At 44.8% G+C, this 23,913-nt stretch overlaps 2 protein-coding genes across 4 annotated transcripts in view; one reads left to right on the top strand and one right to left on the bottom strand.

The window, feature by feature from the left end:
* The first annotated feature begins 1,771 nt into the window (after positions 1 to 1,771).
* Positions 1,772 to 19,689, top strand: METTL14 (methyltransferase 14, N6-adenosine-methyltransferase subunit). The gene is made up of 11 exons (XM_063415395.1): positions 1,772 to 2,115; positions 2,330 to 2,418; positions 3,147 to 3,234; positions 7,363 to 7,443; positions 7,814 to 7,901; positions 11,044 to 11,134; positions 12,659 to 12,800; positions 14,148 to 14,240; positions 14,941 to 15,057; positions 17,241 to 17,451; positions 18,224 to 19,689. The coding sequence occupies exons 1-11, from the start codon at positions 2,050 to 2,052 to the stop codon at positions 18,535 to 18,537; spliced, it is 1,380 nt and encodes a 459-aa protein (XP_063271465.1). The 5' UTR covers positions 1,772 to 2,049; the 3' UTR covers positions 18,538 to 19,689.
* A 2,494-nt stretch (positions 19,690 to 22,183) lies between these two features.
* SEC24D (SEC24 homolog D, COPII coat complex component) overlaps positions 22,184 to 23,913 on the bottom strand; it is a 42,328-nt gene continuing 40,598 nt past the window's right edge. For all 3 annotated transcript variants that reach the window (XM_063415393.1, XM_063415391.1, XM_063415392.1), the window contains exon 23: positions 22,184 to 23,884. In XM_063415393.1, the coding sequence (XP_063271463.1) occupies positions 23,744 to 23,884 (141 nt within the window). In that variant the 3' untranslated portion in view covers positions 22,184 to 23,743. The remainder of the gene's footprint in view (positions 23,885 to 23,913) is intronic.

Raw genomic sequence — 23,913 nt, 5'->3', positions numbered from 1 at the left:
GATATTTCTAAAGACGTAGATCCAGGTACTTCATTGAAAGCATGGGGAAAAGGCACATTAAATAAGACTCTTGAGTGTGATGTTAGTCCATGCTACCATCTGTTTTTCTATTATAAAATATTCTTATATTTTCTGCTTTTCTAATAATCTGTTTTGAGTTAAACTTTTTCTCATTTCATCTATTTGGTCTGTTTGGTGCCCTTAGTTTATGAATTAGCATCTAATAAGGCACAATGTAGTTAGAGTTTTGTGAAGAACAATTAAAATGAGAGAACAGTGCTAAATTAAGCAGTTTGGGTCTAATTCTGTGTAACTTTTACAATCATTTCTACTGACACAAAATAAGCAGAAGTTTTTTGCTAAATGGAGTAGTCTAGACTTGAATATATGTCAGTGTAACACAATTCCCAAATGGGTGTGAAATTGTGTCATTATTTGTTAGTGTTTTATAAATACTTTATAGTGCTATAAATGGTTAAACTAAGTGGCAGAGAATGTCTGCTTATTGCACAACCACCTGATATTGGAAGTAGATACAAGTAGGCTGGAGGACAGGATTTGAATTCAAAATTATTGCAACAATAATTAAAGAGATTGCATGTCAGTAAAGAGAAGTGAAAGGTAATGTACTCAGGGATAATCAGCTAAATAAAAACGGGGTGAGGAAACAATTGGCTTCATAAATAGGAAGGAAAAGGTCTGGATAATGGATCAGAGTTGATGGCAGTTTCACAAACTCCTTACTCACCATTAGACCAGCGAGAATTTGGTCTGATTCTCACCTTAACAGAAACACAGGCTGGATGTGAGGTTCAGAGAGCTGAAACCTCAGCACGCACACAGAAGAAAGGTGTGGAGCAGTGTGCAAAAATACAACTTTTCTGTTCTGGAAGAGTGCATACATACAGCAGAACATCTTCGTAGCCATTAATGTTTGTAAGGATCAGCTCATCTTAGCAACCAGTTCTAAAAATGGAGTGCAGGCTCCCACAAACCTCATCAGATCACATCCAGGAGGAATTGATTTTGTTACTGTGCAGAGACTTCTGCTGTATTCATTACAGCCAACAATATCAAAGCACCGTACAGTAGCATGAGACAGCTACTGAGCATTTCTTTTCCCATAACATTTCCACAGATAGGACAGCATAACTAGTAATGTATTCCCTAAGGAGACAGAAAAAACAGCTTTTGGTATTGGAGGGTTCTAACATCTCAAAAGCTCCATCATATTTCTAAGATATTCTATCACTGAGAAATGTGAGTAGATGGAAATGGTTTCTTTTTGTATTAGTCTGCACTTCTTTCATTTCCTTGTCTCCACGCATCTTTCTCAGTTTTCAGTGTGACAGCGTGACCTGCATACTGTCACTGTATGTACACAGCATATACCACGTTCAAAAAAAAAGGAGAATAACATCTTGTATCACAGAGGCGTGTCAGTATGTGGCACTCAGCAGCAGAGGAACCGCACGCTGTGCGTGGCACGGCTGTGTCACTTCTCAGCTCTTGCTGGCCACATCGCTGCGTCTGCCAACTGCGGGAAGAACCCGTCCCGTCAGGAGAGCAAACATCGGCGTTAACTGTAACTGCGGGATAATTTGTGATGTGTCGTTATTCTTTTGTTAAGTTTCCTTTTGTAAGACAGTAGAGACTGACGTTTATTGCAGGCCTTTATTTCCATCTTCGTTCTTCACTGCATTCTGAATAGTTCTCAGAAAGTCAGAATGAAATATGTATTACATACATTCCCAGACAGACAGAGAGAGGAGACGGGAGCCAGGAGGAAGCGGGAAAGACACCAAAAATCAGATGAAAAGAGCTTCAAGATTCTCTTCCCTCACTGCGGAAGTTTCTAAAGGATCAGAAGATGAAAGCAAAACATGAAGGAAGGTTAACCTACGAATTACCACACGGATGTTGGATACAAAGGATGTACTTTAGAAAAACCGGACAGGTGCTTCAGTGGTGCCCGCTGTGACGCGGCCCGGCGCGGCGGGAAGTGACGGCGCGGGAAGTGACGCGGCGGCAGCGCGGGCCGGAGGGGCCATGAACAGCCGCCTGCAGGAGATCCGCGAGCGGCAGAAGCTCCGCCGCCAGCTCCTGGCGCAGCAGGTACGGCCCGGGGCCGGCGGGGCGCTGCGGGGGCGCTGCGGGGCCAGGGCCGCGGGCAGGGGCCGGCGCGGGCAGGGGCCGGCGCGGGCAGGGGCCGGCGCGGGCAGGGGCCGGCGCGGGCAGGGGCCGGCGCGGGCAGGGGCCGGCGCGGGCAGGGGCCGGCGCGGGCAGGGGTCGCACGGGCGCGCCGTGACTTTGTGCTTCCCGCGTGCAGCTGGGGGCCGAGAACGCGGACAGCATCGGCGCCGTGCTCAACAGCAAGGAGGAGCAGCGGGAGATCGCGGAGACCAGGGAGACCTGCAGGTCGGTATCGGAGGGCAGCGGCTGGGCAAGACCGCGGGCTCCGTGCAGGCCCGGGAAATGCCGTGGGGCTGCACTCGGTGAAAGAAAAGTCAATCATTGGTTAAATCGGAGCGGTGACCAAGTCGAGTAGGGTCTAGTTACTAGCAGTTATCTAGCTGCTTCCAAGAGCAGCTTGGATATACGCGCTGACTTCTGTGTCTGGTGTTTTCCTACTGTGCGGAAAAACCGAGATCTGAATGTAGAAGGGGCCATCTGCTTGGGTCCCAGAGCCTTCGTGCTTCTGCTAAGCACGGCTCAGGGCAGTGCAGTTCGAAAGGTGCCACGAAACTGCGGATACGTCTGGGGCAGGCAGCAGATACTGCGTGTGCATTCTCACATGTGTGTCAACGGGCCTAATGCTGTAGACAAGCTGCTTTCCTTTCAGAACAGAAAAATGAGAAATAGAAGGGAATGAGCTTAATTCTGTAGATATAATGCATTGGTTAAAATAAGCTGTACTGTTGAGAGGAGAAAAATGCGAAAGGCAAGGGAATGACTCCTTTTAAGAGTTCTGTCCTTGTTAAGTTGTGCTGAACTCAAATATACTGAGAGAGGAATAGCTTTTCATGTATGATGTTTTGAAATAGTTTCAATTTTGTAACATGCAGTCAAGGCATGTTAGCAAAGATTCCTGGACACTTTTCTTTGGAGATGGGAACTTTTTAATGAGGATTTTTGGCTCTTCGTAGGGCTGCTTATGATACTTCTGCACCAAATGCTAAACGTAAATACCCAGATGAGGGAGAAGCTGATGAGGAAGAGATTGAAGAATATAAGGTAAGAAAAAGAGGAAAAAAGTACTTTTCTGTGGTGTTGTCTCCCTGAGGTACTTAGAAAATGCGTGTGTATATGAAAATAGAAGTGATGCGTATAGATCCTTTACTATGGGTGTTCCACAGTGGTGGAACCACTCCCTTGATGCTTCCACTGCAGAAGTGCAAGCGAGAGGACACAGGTGCACCGTGGTTCTCCCTGGTGTGACACTGAGCTGTGCACTCCCCCAGCCCCAGCGTGTGCAGCTCCATTGGTGCTGCTCCTAGGAGGAGCCAGGCCCAGGCCTAAGTGCCCACAGGGAACAGCTCTGAGCCATGGCTGGCTGTGGGACCGAGTGGTAAAATGAGCGTATGCTTGGGTACACACAGGAAGAGTCTCGACAGGAATTTCCTTGTGTCAGAAGGAAAGGCTGCGTTAGCAGCAGGCACAGGCCGTGGCATGACACAGGGGAGGCTGAGGGTGCCAAGGAACGCAGTTCTGCATGGGTGGAAGAAACAAGGGATTCTAAGGGAATTGGAAGTAAGAGGCTTGTTTCGGAATGATCTTTTAAGTGTCCAAAATGTCCAGGAAGAGTTAGATTGAAAACAAACCAGAATGCCTCCATGGTCACTGAAGTGTCAAATTCTCATGCCCTTCACTTCTCAAATGTTCATTCCAAATCTATTTGACAGCCTTCTCCTAATGTGATGTTTTGGCCAAGATGAGAGATAGAAAGAGCTTAAACAAAGGCATGATTATGATACAGCTGTCTTTATGATCTGCTTTGGGATCTGGTTGCAGTGTGTACCCTCCTGCCTTTTTTCCATGCCCTAATAACCTTGTTTCTGTGGTTAAATCAGAACAATGTCAGTGTATTCATGAAATAGTGCAGTGTCTACTATTCTCTTGGATGCCTGAAACAGTAATTTTTTAAACACAAAGCCTTCATCATCATGTTACGTTTGTGTTCAGATTTGTAAATCTTTCCATAATAATGTCTATCCTTCATCTTACTAAACCAAAAAGTTAATGTGTGACAGGATAGTTTTTGATGATTGATTTTGAAAGCCTCTGTAAAGGGATAGACATTTTTAACATAAGTGTTAGTCTGTACATCCTGTTTAGTAAAGAAATTGTCACCATGATGTAGAGAGTGTTTGTAGAGCAGGGTTTTTATTTTTTCATTAGTGATCAGTTAATATCAATTAATTTTACTTCACCAAGTACACGGTTAAAGAACTAAATTCTAATTACCTATAAAGTCTCTATGGACAAGTCACTTGGATTGGCTGAGTATGTGAATCTTATCATTAAGGGTTTCTTAATCACTGTGGAGAAGATTTACCCTGATGTGGGCTGTAACCACTTGCAAGCGGCCAGACTTTTTCTGTGTTGTTGAAATGGAAGAATATTTTGATAACAGTAGCTCAGACAAAATTCAGTTGAGCAGATGAACAGACTTAAGAAACTTGAAACCCCGGAGTAGAACATCTATAGTGGACTCATCAGCTGTTTCCTGCAGGCATTGCTAATTCCTTATTGGCAAGGAGATGAGAACAGTAAAATTCCATCTGCATTTATGTAACTTCTTCCTGAGCCCTCTGAGCCTGCTTAAATTCAGTCTTGTAATATGAACTCGTACAAAAATCTGGATCCTTAAGGTGTCAAGCCCTACTGTATTGTGTTTAATGCAACTTGGACAAAAGCAATAATGGACTTAACTAGTAGCGTTGTGGACAGGTTTTGCAAGTTTGCCAGTTTTGTTTGGAAAATCAGAGATATTTCTGACGTGAAGGGACTTTGTCTGTATCCCTGACTTGCAGTGTTGGGCTCTGTGTGATGGGGTCAGGTAAGTCTTCTGAAACAAATAAAATTTTTGTGCCCTGGCTTCAGATTTGGTGGAAATGAATGTACCCTCAAACCCGTGTGAGAGCAGTTTTTGAGATAAAAGGTGAAGTATTTTACTTTGCACAGCCATGTAGGAACATCTGATGCAAAAAAAAAAAAAAAAAAAGGAAGTGTTTTAATTTTGGTGGGCTTTTTTTCATTTGTGTCTATTTTTGGTTTTTGTGTAGAATGTGTGAATTTCTAGTGGTTCTTCGTTAGGCTCAGGCTGATGTGAGAACAAAGGGCAGAACTGGCTCTAGTCTGGCAGCTTGACTCCAGCCTTGGAGCCTGTCTCTGCCTTGCCAGCCTTGGGAGTGAGTGATAGGGAAGAGATGCACTGTCGGGAAAGTGAATAATGGATATTGTCCAGTCAGAAAGTTGAGCTGTGCTTTTGGAGAACTCCTACAATACTCTTTTCTTGTGGAATTGTAACAGTTGTCCCAGGGTTAGTTGGGCTCCCTGGTCTGTATTTGGAAGTGACATATAATGGGATTTTGTCTCTGCTGCTGCTGCCGTGGCTTTTCACCACCCTCCGGGAGCAGTGAGTGCTGTTCCACCTGTTGCCTTCCCCAGGTGATCTTAGCTCCATTGTTGAACCTGTATGAGTGTCTGGTTTGTAGAGTTTCACTCTGTGCAGTACAAAACCCCTTGTGGTTCTGTTTTGCTGGCTGCCAGCCGAATTTGAGACTGGCCTGTTCTACTTTGTTTGTGCAAGCAGGAGTCTGCGGGCTTGGGGTGCTTCTGTGCCACTGCTGTGCAGGCTGAGGAGAGCTCACTTGGCTGAATCGTGGATTCCTTGTATCTAAGTCAGTTGAAACAAACTATGTTTGAATGTTGTGGGGAGTTAGTTTCCCTAACTCAGCAGCTCTATAGCAGCTGCTTTAGAAAACACGGATAATTAATGTACAAGAACCTACTATCTTGTGTGACTGCTGCTGTCATGCTGTCTCTGCTGTGACTGTGTCCTTTCCCCTTGAAAGTTGGTGCTGTGGGCTTTTGTTTGTGGCCACAAGACTTTTTAAATCACTTATGAAGGCCTAAAGATCACTGCGATGTCTCAGGTGTCTAACCAGTACTTATCATCAGAAGGACAAGGTTCAGAGAGGTGGAGGAGGGAAACAGGTGTAACTTACCATGGCAGAAGCTGTTTTTAGTAAACTCAAGCTTTCAGCTGGGGTTTTTTTGGCCTGAATAACACTTGCTGCTGCTTATCTGTACATCTGTTTTCCTTGCAAACACTGTTTCTGATACTAATCTTTTTTTTGATGTGTTTAAATAGACAAGCAAAAAGACTGTGTATCTCTTAAGTTCATCACCTGAATGGGGAACGGGAAGCTGTGACCTATTTATCACATCAGGCATTTCAGAAGTTGGTTCAAAGCTCCTCTTTGAAAATAACAGAAGCTTACAGAAAGAATTTGACATTCAGAGGGATCAAAATCGGGAGGGACAACACTTAATTTTTTATTCTCATTCAGCCAGCCTATGTAGCATAGGGTAAATAGAGCTGTAGTAATATGGCAGATGATACCAGTTAGTGGTTCTTCAGTTGTACTTCTGTGTTTTATAAGTCTGTGTCCTGGGTTCATCCAGGATCAGTGGGAAGGCAGAAAGTGATGTGAGGTGAGTCTCTCTCCTCTCTCTGAGTTCCTGTTCTCTCTGAGTTCCGTGTTGGATGTTCAGAGTTGGATCGTGTTACATCTGTTACATGGCTGTAACAGATCTCTGAATCCCAGAAACCTGTTGAATGAGCACTTGGTGGCTCTCTAGATATTTTTAATGTAAATTTTGGGGCTGTAGAATAGAAATATTAAAGTTACATTTAAGGACAGTCCAGATGAAACACTGACCATAAGCTGTTTCTGCAAGGTGTGGACTTTGCTAAGGATGGAAAATAAGAGATGATTGTGTGGATATAAATGCTCAGAAGTTCTGCTGCAGAAGAACTTCAACAAAATATATACTTTCAGTCCAGTGGGTGAAAGTTTTGTGGGACAAAAATGTGAAGTTCTACACCTTGTAAAGCACTGTCAGGGGCTGGAAGTGAAGGGGTGCTTATTTTTTTCTTTCAGAAGCCTTTCCCAGTAACACTTTTCTTGTCAGTGAGAGAAGTGCAGGCTTTTTGGGGAATATCCCCCTCCAACACTGGAGCTGGGTGTGCTGTTTGTAGACAGTCCAATTCTCGTTGTGATTCTGCTTCTTAAGGAAAGGACAGAAACAGCTCGATCTTGTATGCGCGCTTGTAATACCTGCTTTATTTCCAAGGATGAAGTAGAGCTGCAGCAGGATGAAGAAAACCTACCCTATGAAGAAGAGATTTACAAAGATTCCAGTACCTTTCTTAAGGTGAGCTACTTTTGCAATTGGAAGTGTAGTCAAAGCTGGCCTAGTGTTGTTGAGCTGTTTGTGCAGCTGATGGGATCTGAAATGCAGCTTGAAAGGCTGAAGTAGTGGTTTGGAACTCACAGGTACAGAAGGTGCCGGTGACTGGTGTGACTGTGACTGGTGTTGGCATTGTTCTGAGGCAGCTCACAGTGGGCTGCGGGAATGGTGGGCCTGGTTTGGAACTAAAAGGGTGTCTTGGCCAGTGGAACTTGTAAAGGCATTTGAAAAGCTAAGCTGCTCCTTTCTCATTTATCAGGCTAACACACACAGTATGTCTGTGTATGTCCAGTTGTCTCCCGTTGCTCTCACTGAACTTCTTCCTGTTCTCCAGGGCACTCAGAGCTTAAATCCACACAATGATTACTGCCAGCACTTTGTGGATACAGGACACAGACCCCAGAACTTCATCAGAGACGTTGGTATGTCACAGCCGGTAACTGTTTGAAAATGACTCATATGATTCAACAACACTTCTTTTTCTTCTCCTTTTTTAATTCCTTACAGTCTCTGGGAAGGGCAGATACACAAACTCTTCCTAGTTTTTTGTCTCAGTGTGCATACATATCAGTATAGGTATCTCTATGAATGGTTTTACTTTCAGTTACTTAGGAGGTCATTATTACCAAGGCTGCTCTTACCCTTGGTTTTCCTTGAAAGCATTTCACCAGGAAGATTTTTTTCCCAAAGTAAACTCTTTTGATTACAGAAAGTAGGTGAGTTTAATGAGGAGATGTTGAAACCTCTGGAAGCTTACATTCACCTGTGTGCTGGCTGTATTGCCTCTTGAGCATGTAAAGTATGGGAAGTACTGACATTTAATCAGGAAGCAATATGGATAATGTTTCCCAGCTAAATTGGGTAACTACTGGCAGCTCCTTAGAATGGCCAGGTTTAGAGGATGTTGCTTTTCAAGTTTACATGTATCCAGACATAACTTGCTACTGAAGTGATGCTACACGGGGCCTGAGTTTAAACTTGCTAAAACTCAGGCACGGTTTGGTCCTGTTTCCCAGAATAGGTGCCTGGCATTTGGTATTTTAACAGGAGCAGGACATCTCCCTCTGCAGTTCTATGCAGCAGTTCTCTGTGTTTTGTCAAGTGTAAGATTGCCAGGGCAAGGGGGTTGTGTTTTCAGATGAAAGCCCAAAGCGGTTGGGTTTGCCTCCAGAGGCTTTTAGTTTATTCTTCTCTATATTATTGTGAATGCTTCTGTGAAACACACCTGGATGGGGTTCAAGAAAAATGGGCTGTTTTGACTCAATTGGATCTTTATCTCAAAAGCACTTGGGCTTCACAGTTATGTGCTTGAGGCAGTTTTACACTCTTGGAAATGAGTAGGGAGAAGCAGCAGCTGCTGTTGTGTGCTGCGAATTCCCTGCTCTGTGAGGGACGGGGAAGGGACGGGACAGACGCGTCTGCAGGCGCTGGTGTGGAGGTGAACACAGCAGCAGGGCTGGGCCAGAGCCTCACATGGGGCTGAGCTGGGCCAGAGCCTCACACGGGGCTGAGCTGTGCCCTGTGCACACTGAAAGGTGAGCACACCTCAGACACAGCAGCAGGGCTGGGCCAGAGCCTCACACGGGGCTGGGCTGGGCCAGAGCCTCACACGGGGCTGGGCTGTGCCCTGTGCACACTGAAAGGTGAGCACACCTCAGACACAGCAGCAGGGCTGGGCCAGAGCCTCACACGGGGCTGGGCTGGGCCAGAGCCTCACACGGGGCTGGGCTGTGCCCTGTGCACACTGAAAGGTGAGCACACCTCAGACACAGCAGCAGGGCTGGGCCAGAGCCTCACACGGGGCTGGGCTGTGCCCTGTGCACACTGAAAGGTGAGCACACCTCAGACACAGCAGCAGGGCTGGGCCAGAGCCTCACACGGGGCTGGGCTGTGCCCTGTGCACAGTGAAAGGTGAGCACACCTCAGACACAGCAGCAGGGCTGGGCTGTGCCCTGTGCACACTGAAAGGTGAGCACACCTCAGACACAGCAGCAGGGCTGGGCTGTGCCCTGTGCACACTGAAAGGTGAGCACACCTCAGACACAGCAGCAGGGCTGGGCCAGAGCCTCACACGGGGCTGGGCTGTGCCCTGTGCACACTGAAAGGTGAGCACACCTCAGACACAGCAGCAGGGCTGAGCTGTGCCCTGTGCACACTGAAAGGTGAGCACACCTCAGACACAGCAGCAGGGCTGGGCTGTGCCCTGTGCACACTGAAAGGTGAGCACACCTCAGACACAGCAGCAGGGCTGGGCTGTGCCCTGTGCACACTGAAAGGTGAGCACACCTCTTCTGCACCGTGATCACAGCTCTGCTGAGGTGCCACCTGTTAGTGGACGTGGCCCAGAGAAAAACAGGTGGTTCTACAACACCCAGCTGTATCACTTTGATGTTGCTGTTGGAAAGGAGGGTTTGGTTAGTTTGAGGGGTTGAGATTGAAAATTCTTTTGTGTCTATTGCTGAGCTGCTGGTAACTGGCTTCTGTCTCTGCTGCCCTGGGGTATTGGACTTGCAGTGGCTGGAAGCAGCACAGTGATGCAAATCAGGAGAACACAGCAGCAGTTTTAAGCTGTTACATATGTAAGGACAAGGATGAAAGTAACTTTTGGGTGTTTTATGCATGAGTACCAAGAGATAATAAAGGTTAGGTACTGAGAACTTTGCTTTTATCATTGCATTTCTAGGATTGGGACTTAATAAGTTTGAAATAAAATCAGGAGAGAGATGAAGGGTTTGTGTGAGGTTTTTCCCCCAATTTATTAGTACTGTTCCAAGCTTAACTTTTAAATGAGCATGAAGCCTTTTAAATAACTCCTACTAAAGCTGGAGTGCTACTGCTTGGGAAGCAGGAAGGGCACCTTGTTGGTTTATGCTGAGCCTGCTGCTGGCAGTAGCAAACCCATTGCCTCTAAGGGAGAATGAAATAGACTTCAAAGTATATTTTCCTTTTTACAACATTTGCTGCAAAAGATCTCATGAGGGTTCTCTCCTTTGCATTCTGTACACATGAAGGGTTGGAAAATTTGCATCATAAAGCTAAATGTAGGAACATGTGTTCAGATCTTCCTGGCTGCCACTGCAGCACCAAACCTCAGTGTAGGGGTTGCCTCAGGGAGCCAGCCACACCCCAGGAGCCACCTTGGAAGCAGTCATCAAAGATTACACAGACTGTGCTGTGAATTGATGTTAATTAGATCTCAAAAGAAATGTATGGAAGGGGAAAAACCAAAATAACTTCTTTCATCATCCTGGCACTTTCAGTTTAACTGAAAGGTGGTTTCCTTCTGGTAACTGGAGTTGTGAATTCCTGGTCCACTGTAGTGCTCTAGAGAGGATCAGAGCATAGACACTGCATCAGTAACAGCCCTGATTAGCTGGGTGAGGGCAGGAGGCTTTTGTCAAGTACTGAACGAAAAACTGCTTTAAAGGGTTTGCTTTGTTCTAACAAAAATTAAAATGAGGCTGAATATTAACATTTGGACCTATTCAGAATACTGGACAATGCTTAATTGATAGAGTTTTACTCTGTTAAGTAGTTGTTAACTTCATGTTTTCTTCTTCTTAGGCTTAGCAGATAGGTTTGAAGAATACCCAAAACTTAGAGAGCTCATCAGATTGAAGGATGAGCTGATATCTAAATCTAACACTCCTCCCATGTAAGTGTTCTTGTGGAAAATGCCTTTCTTCTCCAGACCTGTTTGAAGTTAGCTGTCTGCTTTGCAAATCTCTTCTCTTCAGCACCTGCTTAGAATTTACATTTTCTCTTTCTGTTTGTGTATACAAATGAATCAACTGAAGCATAGAAGAATAAGATCACTCTGGTTTTGTTGGTTTAATCTAGATGTTTAATACATACAGTGTATAAACTAGATTTTCTTTCCAGTGTGTGATTATTTATAGTCTCTAAAGCTTTGATTTCTTTGTAAGACCAAACTGTCAACTGATTTGGCTGCAGGGTTTCATTTGGGAACTAACAAAATATTATGTGGTGGTGAATCTCATGTTAGCATGTGGTTTATGATAACAAGAAGAGCTTTAAAAAATTGGCTTCTTCAAATAAGCTTAGCTTTTCTTTTAGCAGCTGTTTTTTTATAGTGTTCAGCTATTATCTCAGTATCCATCAGCCACATATTACTCTGGAGTTGAAGACAAAAATGTTTAGGTTGACTGGAAGTCATTAGTCCTTATTGACTTGGAATTACCTCGGAGCTTTTGCCGAGTGTCAGACACAGCCTCAGGTGCAGCGTGGTACTCCAGGGATTCACGGGTCTCTGAACTTGACCTTGTGCTTGTCATGTGCAGTAGTCCTAATCTGTACCACAAAAATCCACCTTACTTAATGATGGTCACGTAAAACCCCACAAAATAGTTGTCTGAACAGCTGAGTGCCAACTGCAGAACTCAGCCTGCTCTTTCAAGCTAGGCATGTTTTGGTCAGAGTACAAAAGGGGGAAAACCAGTAATCAAATGCTCCCTTCTGACAACACCAAGTGCACGTATGGAATCTCTTTCACACACTTTTTGGGAAGGTGGTGGTCTACGCATCAGCTGTACTAAGGTTAAAGGAATTTAGGGGAGGGCAGTGTAATTCCTGGGTAGTGATGGAGCAGTGAGGGGTGTGCAGGTGTGGAGGAGAGTTGTAAGAGTGTGTGTGAGCGTGTATTTAATAGAATCAGTGGGAGGAGGGGATTTTGTTTGGTACAGGAATAGAGAAAGACATGTTTACTACATAAAAAATAACAATGTGTCCAGTATTTAAAATCTTTGGAATAATTCTAAAAATATGCCACTTTCCCAGTTAGCCAGGCAGTGAGTGTTTGCTTCTTAAATGTTCATGTGTCCTCCTATCCTCCTACTATAGTCCACGGGTGTGCAGAAAGTGCAGTGAGTCTGCACTAGGTATGGTTGTATAGCCGGTGTGGGCATCTTGTTTCCTGCTTGCTAAGTATGAATCCTAAAAACTGTTTATTAAGACTATTTAAATACTACAGTGCAGTAGCATCCAGCCTCGATTAAGTGAGGCTGCGTAATGGATGTCCTCTGATTTAGAGCACTTGAGATGCACAACGCACCCAGGAGAGCCCGCGGTTAGCCGGCTGCACAGAAGGGCTGTGGGGAGTGTGGATCTCAGGCCACTGTTGCACCTTGTCCAAGCAGTCTGGCATCTTCTGTTTAAACAGGTATTTACAAGCTGACTTGGAAGCCTTTGATATTAGGGAGCTGAAGTCCAAGTTTGATGTGATTCTCCTGGAGCCACCGTTGGAAGAATATTACCGAGAGACTGGCATTACTGCCAATGAAAAATGCTGGACCTGGGATGATGTAAGTACCCTTTTTCCTGTGAGGAACATTCCATGCATTTGTTTAAGTTTCTGGGTTTATAAAATAGTTTCTGGGTTTAATTTAAATACATTAAATTAATTTAAATTAAATGTTTAATAACTAAATACAACTTTTTGTTATCTCAGAGCCTGGCTGAAAACCTGAACCTAGTCATAGTGGGTTTTCTCTCTGCCCTTACCTTCACTGAGCTTTCTGTTTGATTTTTGGCTGTTGGAATAACTTAATGTCCATTGAAAATATTCCCTTGGTTCTTGAAATTCTTGAGATTCTTAAGGCTTGCTTTCTAATATGCTGGTCTTCTAAAAGTAAAAAGTGCAGGTAAGTTTGCTTTATTGCCATTTCTCCATTCTCCCAAGTATTGATTGGGTAGGAAATTTTAATGGTGAAACCAGTAATAATCCCTAAAAACTTAACAAAATAGATAAACCTGACTTGTAGAAGTCTTTCTCTTGTATCTATTCAAAAGTGGTGCCTGGCAATGCTGCCCAGGGGAAAAACATTCCATCCTAACAGAAAAATGGGAGTGTTGGAGGCAGGACTCATCCTCCCAGTTTGGAGTTACATCCTCTTAGAATGGCTGCTGCATTATTTTTCGTCGGAGTGGCACTGAATGAAGCTTGATTTGATGCATTACCAAGTTCTAGATGAATGCATTCAACTTGTGATGACTAACAGATGCTTTGCATCCAAAGTTATTTTGTCTTGAATATTACTCATTTGCCATTGTTGAACCACTGTCCTCATAAAATCTGGCTGCTTTTCCTGAAAGTGAAAATGGAGAGAATGTCTCTACTATTTAGTGATAGGAATTAAGCTGGGATTTTTAGAACATCTTCACAACTTTCATGTAAGTAGTTACAGAGAGGAAAAGAAACAGAGTACTGTTGCTGCTGTATTAAATATTTTTGCTGCCAGTGAAATGATAAAACGAAGCAGAGGTTGGAGGAGAAGATCATGTGGGTTGTATTGGTCTTTTAAGTCTAGAATTTTCTGTACAGGTAGGATTTCTGTTTGTGATGGTTTCATCCCAGCCAGCAGCCCAGCCCCAGGCAGCCGCTCTCTCACTCCCCCTCCAGTGGGATCAGGGAGAGAACTGGAAGGGTAAAAGCTGGAGAACTCATGGCTTGAGACAAAGTTTAATGGGGAAAGCAAAAGCCATGCATGTAAGCAAAGCAAGACAAGGAATTAGTGTCCTCCTTCCCTTGGGCCCCAGGTGTGCTTCCTGATGGTTTCTGTGACAGTGCCTCAAGACTCAGGATTCTTCCTGATACTGCTGGGGATTCGTATTTAATTCAGGAATGCTTTTATTGCACTTATTATTACTAGATCATGAAATTGGAAATTGAAGAAATCGCAGCTCCAAGGTCATTTGTGTTTCTGTGGTGTGGCTCAGGCGAGGGTCTGGATCTCGGCCGAGTGGTAAGAGATTGTTTTAATTCAATTTATCAGGGACAGGCTTAAGAGTTTATTTTTATCTTTGACTTTTCCCTGTATAGAATTCTCAGCCCTAGCTACTGAGGGATATTTTGTTACTGTGTTAGAGGAGATGTGATTTTAAATGGCATTAAGTGTTTAATACATTTAGATAAATGTCCAGATGAGTCATTGACTATGTGAGGAAGCATAATTCCTTGGGGTCTCGGCTTTGATGTGTGTGTGTTGACGGAGGAACAGGTTGCCAAGTTAAAACTTTCTTAACAAAAGTCTCAGTAGTTTTCTGCCAGAAATATTCATGCCAGGAGAAAGGTCCTACTGTTTTGTAAATTGAGGTACAATTGTCATCTTTCTGCATGCCAGGGAAATGCTGCTTGTGTTGGGGATGCTGCACTGAGAATTCCCAATTGGCTCCTGCTGTGCTGAAACATTATTTAGTTTGAGCAGTGCTTTCCATGAAAACCATTCACAGATAACTGTTTAAGGGCAGCCTGTAGTTACTGGTTGGTTTGCTTTGGCTGTTTTTCTGTCAGAAGGTGGCCAGGATGGGGTTTGGTCATGGACGGGTTTGTAGTAGCTGGACAGTCGTTAAATAAGGAAAGTCAAGTGCCTCAGTGAGTGTTCAGTTCAGGTCACTTGATGCTTCTGTGCAGCCTGAACCGTTTTGCTTGTTTATAACATTTAGTGTCTGCGCAAATGGGGTTACAGAAGATGTGAGGACATTTGCTGGATTAAAACAAATAAGAACAACCCTGGCAAGACCAAGACTCTCGACCCTAAGGCTGTCTTCCAGAGAACCAAGGTAAAGGATTTGCTCCATTCCTCCTGTTTCCATTCTGTCTCTCTGCTAATGACACACCTGGTGTTGGTGACAGGCTTGTGAGAAAGCCAACAGGAGGACTTCCAAGTTCTGTTCTGTTGAGCACATTTTATGGAACTAAACTTAGCGATAGAATGTGACTAAATTAAATGTCAAAAGAAGTCTGTAAATCTGTAGATTTTAACTGAATCTATTAACAAAAATAACTAGAGGTGATTTGCTATTGGTTCTAAATGCACATGAGCAGGTGTGCACCCAGAGCTTGGACCAGAGAGGTCTGGGGAAACCAGAGCTCAAACAGCGTCTCCTGCCTTCCTGCAGGTGATTGAACAGCACAAGTGATAAAATGGGTCAGCTTGGTTTAAACCAAACATTTTTTGTAAGATGCTTCATGGAGGACGTGTATTTGAAGGAGATTTGCGACTCAAATGTCTGCTGTTCAGAAACTTAGAGAGATGTAAATGGGACTCATAAATCATTGGTTTGGGTATATATGAGTGTAACTGGCAGTTTGACTGAGTACAGAGAGCTGGTTGGCAATTTATTCATTTCAAGTGAATGAATTCCTCATTCGTTACTCATTCATTAGCATTAAACATCCTCAAGTCTGTCTCAGATTGGCCATTGTTAGGAGTATAAACTTCCCTTTAGGATATCTGGAATCTTCCTTTGACTTGCATTTACATTAATCTGAAGTTTGTTTGAAAGTGTGTTGTATTAGTTATAAATATTTATAAGTATAAATATTGTGTGTTTATTGCATATAGTATTGCAAATATGAGCAGTTGGCTCATGAGGACAAGGTTAAAACTAACACAGGAGGATTTGAGGGGACTTTGTGTCTTTGTTTAGTGAAGAAAAATAGTTTCTGGTATGGGGGAATTCCTCTGTTTATCAAGAGAGACTGGGCTGAGGTCAGTGTTTGTGATAAACACTGGAAATGGAGCGAGTTTGCTCTGACTAAACAAACACTGGTGGCAAGCTGTGTTTGCTTAGAGCAGCAAATGCGTTCTGTTCTGTTTGGCTGAGGCACCTCTCCGTGGGTGCTGTGCCACCTGTCAGAGGATCCCAGGTGCCTGTGAGTGACAGGCCGTGGGGTATGGAAGTGAAATGTTTGGGACAGCTCTCCGAAGGACTACACTGAGCAGGCTTGGCTTGGTGGGTGATTTGCTTAGCAGCACTCTGCCTTTCACTTAGGTAAAATTCCAGCTCCAAACCTGTGCTGCATGAGTGCAAAACCATCTGCATAGATTTGACAAGCCTGATGTTACGCCTTTCATGTTGACCCGCTAACTCTGCAAAACCTTTCCAAAATTGGGGAATGATTATGTGCTCTTGTCTGCAATTGTTTCCTGAGCCATGTGGTGGCGTTTAATGAGTCGGAGTATTTGATCCTGGGGAACATCGCTCATCCAAGATTGATCCCACAAACAGAGCTCTGAAACGAGTATGTAGGAGCCTCTTCTCATCCTGGAAGGATCGTGGTGATTCCTCATTCATGGGTGCCACATATTACTCACTGAACTTGGTCTGCTGTGCTGTAGGAGGAAGGAAAGCGATGCATGGGACAGCTCAAGAACACTTCTAATGCTGATGGGCTGCCCGAGAGTGCATGGACAGTGTGATGGTGGTTGTAGGGTTTTATGCAGTAATATCTTCTAGAAAGGGACCTGAGGGGGATTCTGAGGGCTACTTTAGTAACAGAGGTACCATGTCAAAGAGTACATCTTACTTCCACTGTCTGTTTTATGACTGAACACTTTTTGAAGTAATATATAAAAAAGTTAGGATCAGAATACTAGGACAGGTATTAGTCATCATTAAGAACCATTCTTCGCTCCTGCCATCATGTTTTTCTCTTTTGCCTTATGGAGACTTCTCAGCCTTTCCGGCCTAAAGTTCTGTAATTGAAAAAGTCCAAGTATCTGCACTCCAGCCTTGATTTCAGTTTTACCATCTCAGTGTAGTTTGTCGAGCTTCAGCTGAAAGTACTGCTCTGCTTTGTTCTCAAATGGCTCCTTTGGTAGCTCCAGCTTTTCTGCTCTAGTTCACACCTCAGACTTTCCTCTCCTGTAGGAGTGGGAGGTGCTGTGCTCAGCAGTGCCCGTGCTGTCCCTGGTGCTCCCCTGCAGCAGGTGTGACAGGTGACAGCTCTGTGTCTGCAGGAGCACTGCCTCATGGGCATCAAGGGCACCGTGCGCCGCAGCACCGACGGGGACTTCATCCATGCCAACGTGGACATCGACCTCATCATCACCGAGGAGCCTGAAATCGGCAACATTGAGAAACCTGTGGAGATCTTCCACATCATTGAGCATTTCTGCCTCGGGCGGCGGCGCCTGCACCTCTTCGGGAGGGACAGCACCATTCGACCAGGTAACTGCTGTGTCGGTTTGATCAAACAGGAGAATTCATCTCAGGCTCCTAAAGAGATTTCCACTTCTATGGCACAGGCCACATGGCAGATCTCAAGGAGATACATCCTTGGTGTATGTGAAGATCTGTCAGTCACAGAACTGTTGTTTGGAAAGTTTATGACAATTCCAGAAGAGAGATTTTTGTTAACCAATATTTTTGCCCATCCATGTCTTTAATTCATTAGTGAGCATAACAAAATCCAGTTGAGGTTCCTTTTCTCAACCCCTACGATCTTAGTGCTGTTGCCAGTGTCTGAAGATGCAGTATCTCACAGTGGATGCTGCATCTGGCATGCTGCAGGATGCAAGAAATACGCGCCTCAGGACACACTGTTCAGGTGTGCAGTCCTGCTGCCAGTGGATCCTGCTGTCAGTGTCTCACAGAGCTGGGTTACTCTGGTTGAGCTTCTGTATTTTTTAAAAACATTGTTGTGGGGCAAGGACAAGTGGGAAGAAGGGGTAAGGGTTGTGAAAGCATAGCATGAATGTTGCCACAACCACGTGTAGTAAAAAAAAATTAAAAAAGGAAAATAAGCCCTTAGAAATACCCGGCTAAAATCTTAACTTTGCAACAGCTCTGGAGGTGAGTTTTCATTCTGTTCAGTGCCACTGATATGTAGGTGAGTGTTTGTCCCTGTCACTGGAGTGTTCATTCACTGGGAGAAGTTCAACAGTGGCCTGGAAGCCTGAAGTTTGTTATTGCTTCTGCTGACTGTGGTTTTGTTCCCGAGGTTGGCTGACGGTGGGACCCACCCTCACAAACAGCAACTTCAACGCAGAAACGTACTCCTCGTATTTCACGGCTCCCAACTCCCACCTGACGGGCTGCACCGAGGAGATCGAGCGGCTGCGGCCCAAGTCCCCCCCGCCCAAGTCCAAGTCCGACCGGGGCGGGGGCGCTCCCAGGGGAGGAGGAAGAGGAGGGACCTCCGCAGGGCGGGGGGAAAGGGGCAGGGAGAGGAACAGAACCAACTTCCGCGGGGAGCGGGGCGGCTTCAGAGGGGGCCGTGGGGGCACCCATCGAGGGGGCTTCCCCACCCGCTGAGGTGGTGACGGCTGCTTCCCCGGCCTGCGCCTTGTCTGGGATCTGTTCTGTAGTTGGGTTTTTCCTACAGTGACTTCCTCTGGGGACTCAAGCTACATGACTTGTACACTTGTTTTTGGTGCTGCCGTTGCAGACAGTCGGCCTTACAGTCTGGCACGGCCCTTCACCTGCCACGTCCTGCACGGGCAGCACTGAACTCAGAGCAGAGAGCACCAGCTCTGCACACGGGTAGGAGAAGTGATCCCTCTCCCCTTAGGAACTTTGCAAGCTGGAGACTTCTTGTTCAACTTCATTTCTCCAAAACGTGGATTCCTCCTCCATCTTTGGAGGTTCGAGTTTGGACTGACTTGGGTTAACATGGTGGAGCGGGCATGAGGTGCAGTTCTGAATTGCATGGCCACAGCAGACTCAAGTGCTGTGTGTGTACGGACACCTGTTTTAACTTCTCTGAAACCAAGGAGCAAATGAAATAAATAGAATTCTATTTTTTCTTATTTGGTTTAAACTTCCCAAATTATTCCTGGGAATAGGAAAAGGTTAATTTTAATTTGTGTTTATATGCACTCACCTGTCCTGTCAGTAGTGGGGAGAGTTGTGATTCTGTGCAGTTGTGTGTTGTCCTTCCTGGAAAGCACCAAGTTGTGCATTCATGTGTAGTCCAGAATTGTGCACAGGTCCGGGTTGCCCCTTGAGTGGGGATTTCCCCCAGTGTGTGTCTGTAGCACCCTGGTCTGTGGCAGGGAAGAGCAGTGCCACTGCAGAGGGGTCCCAGAGACCTCGCTGGAGGGAGCAGTGCCCACGGGAGGTGCTGTGGGCGTGTGGCCGCTGGTGACAGGGGACACTGATGGGACCGAGTGCTGCCTTTGCCTCTGGGTGTTGCACACGTTGGGAATGGCTGTTGCTGATCCAGTGCAGTGTGGAAAGACAGTCACCCCCTTCCCTGTGTACAGTGTCCGTTTTTAGCAAAACCACAACTCTGAGCTTCTTGTGTGGTTCTTGGTAGCCTGAACAAACCCAGCTTTCGATGTCTCAAGGTCTCAGGTGTGGGTTCTGGAAAACCAGCGTTTAAGTCTCAATGTTTCTCTTGAAGCCCAGCTTTTAAATGACTGTCCTGTAAAGTAGCGGATTATTAAACATGTTTCTCAAAGCTGATGTTGAAATATCTTCCTTAATATTTGTGGGTTTGTTCTCCTGGAGGTTTTGGAATTGCTCAGTGGTTTCCTTTGTGCTGTTGTAGACAGGAACTGTTCTTTTGAAGATCTTGGTTGGCTGGGCAACTCCCTGGCTTTGGTCGTGTTCAGCAGGGCATTGCCACAGTGCCAGTGGAAGCTGCCTGTTGTGTACAGCTTGTTTCTGCCCCTGTCATATGTGCACATCTGCACAGTGACTGGATTTGGGGGAGGGGAGTGTTTAAAGGTGATGTTCATCTGGTCGTTGGTGAAGTCTGCCACAGGCTGTATGGAACAGCACCTGAGAGAAGGTAAATGCCTGGCACGGACACATTTTTTTGGTGATTTTTGCCCTAATTGTGTTGTTACTCAAAAAGAAAAGACACTTTACCTTATGACCACTGCTTTTGTGCCAGGGACAAATATTTTCTTGTTTTTCAGTGAGAAGAAAACATTAATTTCCATTTCCTCCTTTTAATTACATGCCCAATGCTGGTAGTTCAGTGAATGGGTGCTCTTAACATACAGTTAAGCTAAATAAATGAGGAGGGTTGCAAACAGCTGGAGCTGATGTGCTCCTGTATCAGTGTGCAGAAGCTGCGGTGCTGCTCAAGACTTCACTGCCTGCGGAAAGCAGTGGCAGGTGATGGAGGGTTCTTGGCCCTTCCCCTCAAAGCAGAAATGGCTCAATTACTGTAAGGAAAAAAAGGAGCAGTGCTGCAGCACTATTAGATCTGTTAGATTGGAGCTGTCCAGATGGGCCACCTTTGCCAGCAAAGTCTGATGTCCGTGTTGTTAACAAGCAACTGAGGGAATGTTTTAATTGAGGTTAATGGACAAGGAATGCCACCTCTACACTTGTCCTCCATAAAGAATAACTCTGCCCCTGCTCATCTGAAGGTGGCAGCAGTGACAGACTGACAAAGGCTGTACAGGGAAGGCAGCAGTGCAGGGCTGTGGGCCCCAGGTCGTGGTCCATGTCCTTGTGGGGACAGAGATGAGATTTAGGAAGTACTGGAGTGAGACACAGTCCCACACACCCCATTATACAGTAAAAACATCAGGTCCTTTTCTAAGTCACTGGGGTTTGGACCATATAGAAATGGTGACTAGAGATGAAAAGCTTTGAAGCGCATTAGTAGCTGTCAGTTAATTGCTCACTTGTAACACTTCCAGAGGAAGGGGAGGATAAGGCTCAGAATCACTGAGCTGATGAGTATTTCACTTAGCGCAAGTAAATGAAGACTTAATTTAAGCATGCTCTCCTGGAAGATAAAAAGCCTGATGAGTTACTTCCTTTCCACTTCTATTAAATGCATAATGCCTCCAGTCTGACTTGGGGTGCCTGTCTCGATCTTGTCATGTCTTTCCTTCTGGAGGAGGCTTAGAGTCCTTGCCTTATCTTGCAGCCTGTGCATTCAGTGAAGGTACTCAGGATGGCTTTGGAGGGAAGTTCAGACTGTGTAAATCAGCCATCAGCTGGGGCTGGTCACAGGAATGATGGGTGTGCTGTGCAGGTTGGCAGTCAGTGCTCTCAGGGGTTGAGGTTCTTCCCCAGCACCAGTTCCTTGTGTGTGTTCATAGGTGCCAAATGCTTTTTTCAGGCTCCAAACCAGTGAGCAGGTTGGAGGTGATCATGGAAGGTAACTGAATTGTCAGCTCATTTTCTATGCCCTACTATACATTTTAATAACCAGAGAGCAATCAGAAAAAGCATACATGAACATTTAAAGCCCATTACATTGAAAAAAATCTCCAAGTCCTGTTGCTTTATACAGATACATTGAGTAATCTGAAAGTGATAGCTGAATGAACCCAGTCTTTCTATATATATAGTAGAAAAGGTGTTTTTCCTTGCAAAATTAAGTTTGTTGCAACTTTACTGCTTTAATGGAAATGGCTGTGTAAAGGGGTCACTGTTAAATTAATGTGGAAGAGAGCTGCACTAATCCTTGTCAAAACAGGGTCATTTTCACAGCCTGAAAAGCAAGCAGTGGGCAAGTTCTATGAAACAAAGCAATTCTGAGTATAATCACTGCAGCAATGACAAAGGAGAAGGCGGCCTAATGACTGTAAATCTGAGTTCAATACTTCAGTCCTGCAGTTTATGGTGAAGCCAAGCACTGCACGTGTGTGTGTGTGTGACACTTGTCACTGCCATGGCTGCTGTCACCGTGTGCTGTTTTCTGCCCAGGCAGGCCACAACTCTGTGGCAGCAGCTGTGCCAGCATCAACAGCTTTGGCTTGCATGAGCTGGTTCTGAACAGCCCCTCTCTGGGACACTGCCCTCACTTGGATCATCTCTTGCCACCACAGCCACGGGTGGTGACAACAGCAGGAACACCCCGGAAATGCTGCGGCCACGGGAACTGCCTGTCCCGAGAGGAGAAGGTGACAAAGTGCCCTCACCGCTGGATGCCACAGCCATAAAACCTTGGAGAACTTGGGATGTAGGAAAGAATAAACACACGCACAGATTACATTTAATATTTGCTTATTTCTTTACACAAATGTTGCTGGTGTCATTTTACAAATGAAATGGCAACAAATACTTTTTACAGGGTAATGTCTACAGCTAAAAAGTGCTTGTCTTGGCAGCTGAATTCAGGCCAAAGACTTTTTTAATACAGTCACTTACTTCAAGAGCTCTTGGTCAGTGACAAGAATAGGACTGTATAAATCAGCTGTCAAACCAAAAAACTATGCATTTTGACTGCTTATTGTAGATATTAAATAATTAATATATGTAGCATCACTAACATGTTTAAAGGCACTTTTTTCTTTACTAAAGCTTAACCTTACTTTTGAGTGTTTTTGGCTTTCTTTGAAACACTAATTTTTTTAGTAATAGCTTTTCAAGTTTGGCAAAGTTCAAACCTCTTGTTCAGAGGTATTGGTCCTAAAGAGACAGAGATTGGTAAAGTATCTGAGGTAAACAGCTGCTCCAAAGGCTCTGGCTTTCCAAATTCTACCTTCAATATTGGTATTAGCCAAGACTTGTTTTTCAAAGCAGTGACCATTGATTAAATCAGTCATGGGAGAGGAAGTCACTGTAGTAGAACTGGAATTAAACAAAAGGCTTTATAGCACCACAAATAACCTTTGGTTAATGTGTCAACTGTCTCACAGTTGATCTGCCACTGAAATTTTGAGGGACAGGTCTTTCTGAGTTGTGTTGGGAATATTCCAGTTAGTAAATGTACTAAATAAGGCCTAACCTGTGCAATTTTGAAAATGTAATTAAATAGTATGCTGAGCTAATTGCTGCCCCCAAGTGGACAGAACTGTACCGTAATAGTGTGAAATCATCTGCCAAAGAGGGCAAAAGGATTGTTTGATTACTGGTCTTCCTGTGATCCCTGTTGTTGTTACACTTACTCAAGTCCAGTTACAAAAGTGAGGCATTTCTGTCTCCTGGATAATCCTGGCTGTGGAGGAGTCCCTAAAGCTCTGCGTACTACTGCAGACAGTAACACTTGTCCCCTCCAGGAAAAAAGGGATTTACTTCCAAGATTTGCTTCACAGGGAGGACTTTGAAATCCTTCACACTGAACTACATGTTTACTGCCACTCTGATTCAACTCTACATCCTCACTTAGTAAAATAAGTGTTTTGTCTTTTTCCCTCCTCTGTACAGATTCTGATCATCTTTCCCAGCTCTGGTACAACTTACCAAAAAAATAATTCCTTAGCAAAAGGAATAATTGAGAGTTTTCTAAAATGTCTTTTAAGAAATGTATACCATATATGCTCTTAAGCATTGGCAGTCTGAAATCTGGCAATTAATGTAGAGAAAGAGTCAGGACTCCCAGAAGATTAATTCCTGAGTGCAGAACTTCCTATTCTAAAGCTTAAGAAGTAAGCAGAATACTCAGGGAGAGGTGGGATCAAATGAATGTACAAAAAGAGCACGGAACAGGGTCAGTAAAGCACAGCAGAAGGCCGGGGTCTGGTGGAGCTGTGCGCCAGCCTTCAGGCACCCAAAACTGTCCCTCCTGCAAAGGCAGAAAGGAACTGAACATTTTACTTGAGTTGCCTTAACTGAGTAACTGGCTGATCTCTTTGTGAATGCACACGAGGAAATCCACGTACGAGGCTCCTCCATAAATATTCTTGTCTTCTACTAGAAACTGGCGGAAGAGCATCTCTGGCTGCTCCCGTTGCTTCACTACCGTCAGCTGCAAAGGTAAGAGACACACACAGATAG

The sequence above is a fragment of the Prinia subflava genome, chromosome 18 (genome assembly GCF_021018805.1).
Source record: "Prinia subflava isolate CZ2003 ecotype Zambia chromosome 18, Cam_Psub_1.2, whole genome shotgun sequence".
Classification (NCBI taxonomy): Eukaryota; Metazoa; Chordata; class Aves; order Passeriformes; family Cisticolidae; genus Prinia; species Prinia subflava.
This window is presented reverse-complemented; position numbering and strand designations above follow the sequence as displayed.